Raw genomic sequence first — 5,517 nt, 5'->3', positions numbered from 1 at the left:
ACAAGCCAATTACCAAAGGGCTGCTATTTAGTGCGAACTTGAAATATTATTTCACTTTCACTGTGAATCACCACGTGCGCAGGGAACTACAGAAGTTGAGGCCAATTAATTAGGCCACAAACTTTTTGAAACACTGCTAAATCATCATAAAATTGTACTACGTTATAAAAAATACATATATATCAATCCAAAAATAAAAGAGGAAATTAAAAACGTGAGAACCGTTCAAACATGCTCCTCACCTAATCCCTCGGATGTCCGTTGGTGATCTATACCTTCACAGCCACATAAAAATCGATCCATCAACAATATCTAAGAAAAAACTGCATCTATAATCAAAACAATTGAACAATAATAACCATTCCCATTCTTTTTTATCTCTATTATCTGCATTTGTTAGATAGAAATAGACCACCCATCATCCTCTCACATTCTTTCTCTCATCAATCTCAAGCAACAAAGGCGCGTATAAACTTGCAACAAGGAAGCAATCGAAATAACCATGGCTTATCGTATACGAAACCATGAGAAGTCAACTTACAGGGCTGTTGCTTCGTTTCCTTCAGTCGAGTCATTGCTAGGCAGGCTGAATCACATCGACGTTAGAGTAAGAAAAGTCTTCCCTCGAATTATTCATTGTGCATTAATTCACTTGCATTAGTGCTCTTTCCCGGTTTAATTTTTCTGTGCAAGAAGTTATTCACAGATTTTAGCAAAATAATTTGTCTCCATTTGTTTTTTAGCCTTTATACTAAAACTTATTTATCCAATTAATAGATGCATTTTGTGTTCATTATTAAATAAACCTACATATTATTTTGAGCCTGAAATAACTTGGTTTAAGTTATTGGTTAAAAAAATGACCCATTATGTGTTCGCTAAGAAATGGCTTCACAATGTTGTATGCCATTATGCCTGAAATGATTTCATCTTGGCTTCGGTAATATTAGAAGTGATACATCATCAAATGAGCATCATTAGCTTCGAATCTCAATGAACAGTTAAATTGGGAGCCTATAGAAAAAATTCAAGACTATCCTAACTCCAATTTCAGTAAATTTATAATCGGACAGGATATCTCACTGAGAAAAACCCAATAATTCAAAAGTGATTTAATTCAAGTCTGAATTAGCCTAGATCAAGCACAAAATGAATAATTAAAAGATTAAGGACACTAATTTACTAAATGATCTCCTAATTTCATATGCCTATAGTCGAATCAAGCTTCTCGATAATCCAAATCCCACAAGTTAATGATCACTAATTTCAACATCATTTAGGCACTTAAATATTAAACATACGCTCTACAATCAAATGGATTAATACAGGTCATTCAAAGAAGTGTTCCAATTTTTTTTTAATATTTTTGAGGTATGTCACTCTCAAAAATCTATAAATATGCTTACTAAAGAAATGAGAAAAGAGTTGGAGCTTGAATTTAGACTTTAGATTCAAGAGAATTTGATATCTTTAAGACTCTCAAAGCTCCACCTAAGCATCATCATCAGACCAATACCCAACCTTTGCCACCAGAACACCACCTAATCATCATCGTTAGAATATTTTCCAATAGCCACCATTAGAACACCCCCAACAATCATCATTAAAACATTTATTGTATAACATTGTTTAACTTTTGTCCAATATCTCCCAACAAAATTCATTGACCATCATCACCTAATCACAATCCTCTTACCCCGTTGGCTGACTACAGTCCTTCGACCCCTGTTGCATGTTTGTGTTCCTTTGATAAATCTCTTGTGATTTGTATCCTATAAACACCCTCTCCGTACTATGACCATTAGAACTCTATCGTATAACTATGGGCCTTCGACCACTGACGCCTAACTATGATACTTCGACCTTCGTCACCTACTATGCCCTCTGACTTGCTTCACCCAACTACATATGATCCCTTGACTGCCTTCGCACACCTCCATCGATCAACTATAATCCTCCAACCACAATCGGCCATCTTTCTCATATTCATCTCCAACATTCATCGTCCTACTACGCTCCTTCAACTATAATCACCAGACCATAGTCCTTTAACAATCATTGTCAAACTACGATCCTCCGGCCATCATCTCCTGAATCCGATCCTCCGACCATCATCTTCTGAATCCGATTTTCCGAGCTTAATCACTCAACTATGATCCTCCTATTGCGCAACTAGGCTCCTCCGACCTCCATCACTCAACAATGATCCTTCTATCACTCAATTGCACTCCTCCAGCTATTATAGCCAATTATGATTTTCTAACCAGCGTCGTCAAACTTTAGTTCTCCAATTGTTGCGGCTCTACTTAGATTCAAGAACTATTATCACTGGACATAATGTGTTTTATATATTATATGGGTACTACATTAAATCAATGGCATCCCCCAAGAGAAGGCAACATTGATAATTGAAGACTAGTTAAATCATTTTAAATAGGCAAGATCCCCTGTTTTTTCCTGGGTTTTTCACATAAAATCTTGTTTTTTTAATAATTCCTCCACTATGCTTTATTTGCATGTATTTGTCATCATATAAAAGCTAAGTTCATAAATGTTTTCCTAAAATTAATATTAATGAAATACTTCCAATACGTTTATATTTTTTTTCCTTTTTTGAGAGTTGGCTACTTGGCTTCCATCAGCCTCCAACTCATGAATCTGGCTAAACTCACCTCAAACACAGCCCTTATAGCGTGAGTTTAATTGGCAATCACATTTGTAAAACAACAAATATTATAATGTGATTGCTCAGCATGGGATTCCATCGTCTGTTTTGGATGGAAAAGGCAAGGCTAAGATGGACTCGTCGGTTCTTGATCTTCATGATCACACCATTCCGCCAATTGTTAATCCTATCTCTAATGGTTTAAACTTTGGATCTCTGAAACATGATGCGATGCATCCCCTGATTCCTCTTGAATCTGTTGCTAAATGCACTTCAAAAATAACTAATACTGTTACATTGGATCCTAATATACCTGAGATTCATGGCGCGGTCATAGACAACCCTAAGAATTCTTTTATCAATGCTTGGAGGAAACCCAACCATATCAAGCTAAATGTTGATTTAAATTCAATCGAATTGTCCTCTAATGGAATTGCGGTAAAGATGAATTCTGAAAAGGAGATTGCCAATTCCAAGATCCTTTATAATTCAGTTGTTTTGAAGGTCCTGGGTAAGAATGTCCCGTTCTCTATCAGCAGCATTGCGATCCGTAAGCAATGGAACAGGTTCGGAAACTTTCATATGACCTCTTTAGGTCTTAACTGGATCCTCTGCTCTTTCAAGACTAGTGAAGCCATAGAGGAAGTCTTAAGCGGTGGACTGTGGTACATTGGTGATCACATTGTTGGCTTGGACAAATGGTCACCATCCTTTTCTTCTTCATCGGTCAGAGGATTAACTGTTGTTTGGGTCCGCCTCCCCTTCTTGCTGCTGAATTGCTGGGATGAAGTCAATATTGCCAGAATAGCCTCTCGAATTGGTACCCCGATGTTCTTAGATGGGAATTCTCTTAATTGGAGCAAGAAGGAATATGCTTGCATCTGTGTTCACGTTAATCTTGAATCTAAACTCCCATCTGGAGTGTGGGTGGATGGCTTGGGAGGTCGTTTCTTTCAAAAGGTTGAATACGAAAAGCTATCTTCGCTTTGTTTTCATTGTGCCAGGATTGGTTATCTTGAGACTAATTGTCCGGAAGTCGTATTCAAAGATGCAACTCAAAATGTCCTGGTTAATTCTGCTCACCAAGATAAACCTACTCATAACACACATGAGAATTACGGGCCATGGATTCATGTCAATTTTAAAAAAAAAGAGACCATCCCAGATGGGAAATCGTATGTACAAGGCCAAGGCTTCTACTCATAAATTAAAGCCTCCTGATACTCTCAATAACATCACTGATAAGATTAATATTGAGAAGAATTTGTTTATTAATGAGAAGAAGCTGATTACTAGAAGTGGAGATTCTTCATTAAACAATAATTCTAAAATGGATAACCATTTATCCAATAGTTTCAATGTTCTGGTTGAGGAAGAATTGAATCAGTTGGACAAATCTGCCTCAGATTTTCGAGAACCTTTAAAAACCAACCTTTCACCTGATCCCACTGACCACATGGCAGATATTGATGTTATTGATGATTCCAATATGCATCATTTGAATCAAATCCATAACAGTGAAAGAGATAACAATATGACTGATGTTACTTCAGATGCTAATGAAAACTCTATTGAATACACTATTATTCAAGTTCCGATTGATGGTGTTGAAAGGCCTCTGACTGTTTCCCCCATTCCCATTGGAAATTCTTTGATTAATGTGACTACTGATCCTAAAACCAACAAGGGCAACTCTTTAAATTCTGATTTGAAGCTTAGAGGTTCAGATAATTCTACAATCTATTTTGATGATCAGAGTGAAAACAAAGGTGATCCGGATGAGATTAAATCCAGCAAGATGAAATCAAAACCCCAACTGAAATTCCTAGGACCAATTGAACCTTTGACAAGGAAAAGGAAGGTTGAAGGAAAAAGTAAGAAGAAAGGCGGGGACTTTTCCCCTTCCATTAATTGATGTCTTCCATTATTTTTTGGAACTGTAGAGGGATTAAGAAAAGGAGGCATTCGTCTACCTCAAAGAGATTGTGAAAGATAATGATGTTTTCTTAATTGGTCTTGCTGAAACCAAGCTCTCTTCTATTGATAGGATGTTTGTTAACAGGCTTATTGGTATTGACTGGGATTTCTTCCATCAACCAGGCGTTGGTATTGCCGGAGGTATTTTAGTTCTATGGAAGACTAGTCTGGTATCCTTTTCTATCAAGGGTCACTCTTCACAATTTATTTTTGGTGCTTTGAATACTCCCTTGGGAAAGATTTGGGATGTAGCCATGATTTATGGACATCAGGAATCTCAGAAGCGCAGAGAGCTTTGGTGCAACCTGGAGCAGCTACTCACGGATGAGACACCAACTATTATTGGTGGCGATTTTAATTGCCTTAATTCGAATGATGATAAAAGGGGCGGAAAGTGATTTAGTATGACTAATGGTTCCAAGGAGATGAAATTATTCATGAGCAACCATGATCTTCATTATTTGAACACGGTTGGTCCAAGATTTACTTGGTGCAACAATAAGCAAGGCAATGCCAGAATCTGGGAGCGTCTGGATCGCTGCCTCCTGAATTCTGCAGGTCTCCAACTGATTCCAACTGCCACTGTTAGACATTTAGCAAGTATTTCCTCTGATCATTGTCCCATTGCTTTTAAATTTGACTATACAAAGTATGCCAAAGTAACTTCCATTAGATTTGAAGACACTTGGAAGTCTTATCCTGCTACCAGAAAAATTGTCTCTACAGCTTGGAACAAGAACAATTTCGGTTCAGATTTTGAAATCCTTAATAGAAAAATCAAGAGAACTCTGAGATCTCTATTCTTCTGGAACAGAAATAAATGTAAAAATTTAAACCTTCTTAAAGAAGAGCTCAAGAGTGATATCCTAAATCTA

At 37.0% G+C, this 5,517-nt stretch overlaps 1 protein-coding gene across 4 annotated transcripts in view; it reads left to right on the top strand.

The window, feature by feature from the left end:
* The first annotated feature begins 319 nt into the window (after positions 1-319).
* LOC110101642 overlaps positions 320-5,517 on the top strand; it is a 14,677-nt gene continuing 9,479 nt past the window's right edge. For 2 of the 4 annotated variants that reach the window (XM_020829629.2, XM_028697596.1), the window contains exon 1: positions 321-607. In XM_020829629.2, the coding sequence (XP_020685288.1) occupies positions 503-607 (105 nt within the window). In that variant the 5' untranslated portion in view covers positions 321-502. Of the gene's footprint in view, positions 608-5,517 lie in introns of all 4 variants that reach the window. The other 2 variants (XR_003701726.1, XM_020829626.2) reach the window with 2 other exon arrangements.

The sequence above is a fragment of the Dendrobium catenatum genome, unplaced genomic scaffold, assembly GCF_001605985.2.
Source record: "Dendrobium catenatum unplaced genomic scaffold, ASM160598v2 fragScaff_scaffold_976, whole genome shotgun sequence".
Lineage (NCBI taxonomy): Eukaryota > Viridiplantae > Streptophyta > Magnoliopsida > Asparagales > Orchidaceae > Dendrobium > Dendrobium catenatum.
This window is presented reverse-complemented; position numbering and strand designations above follow the sequence as displayed.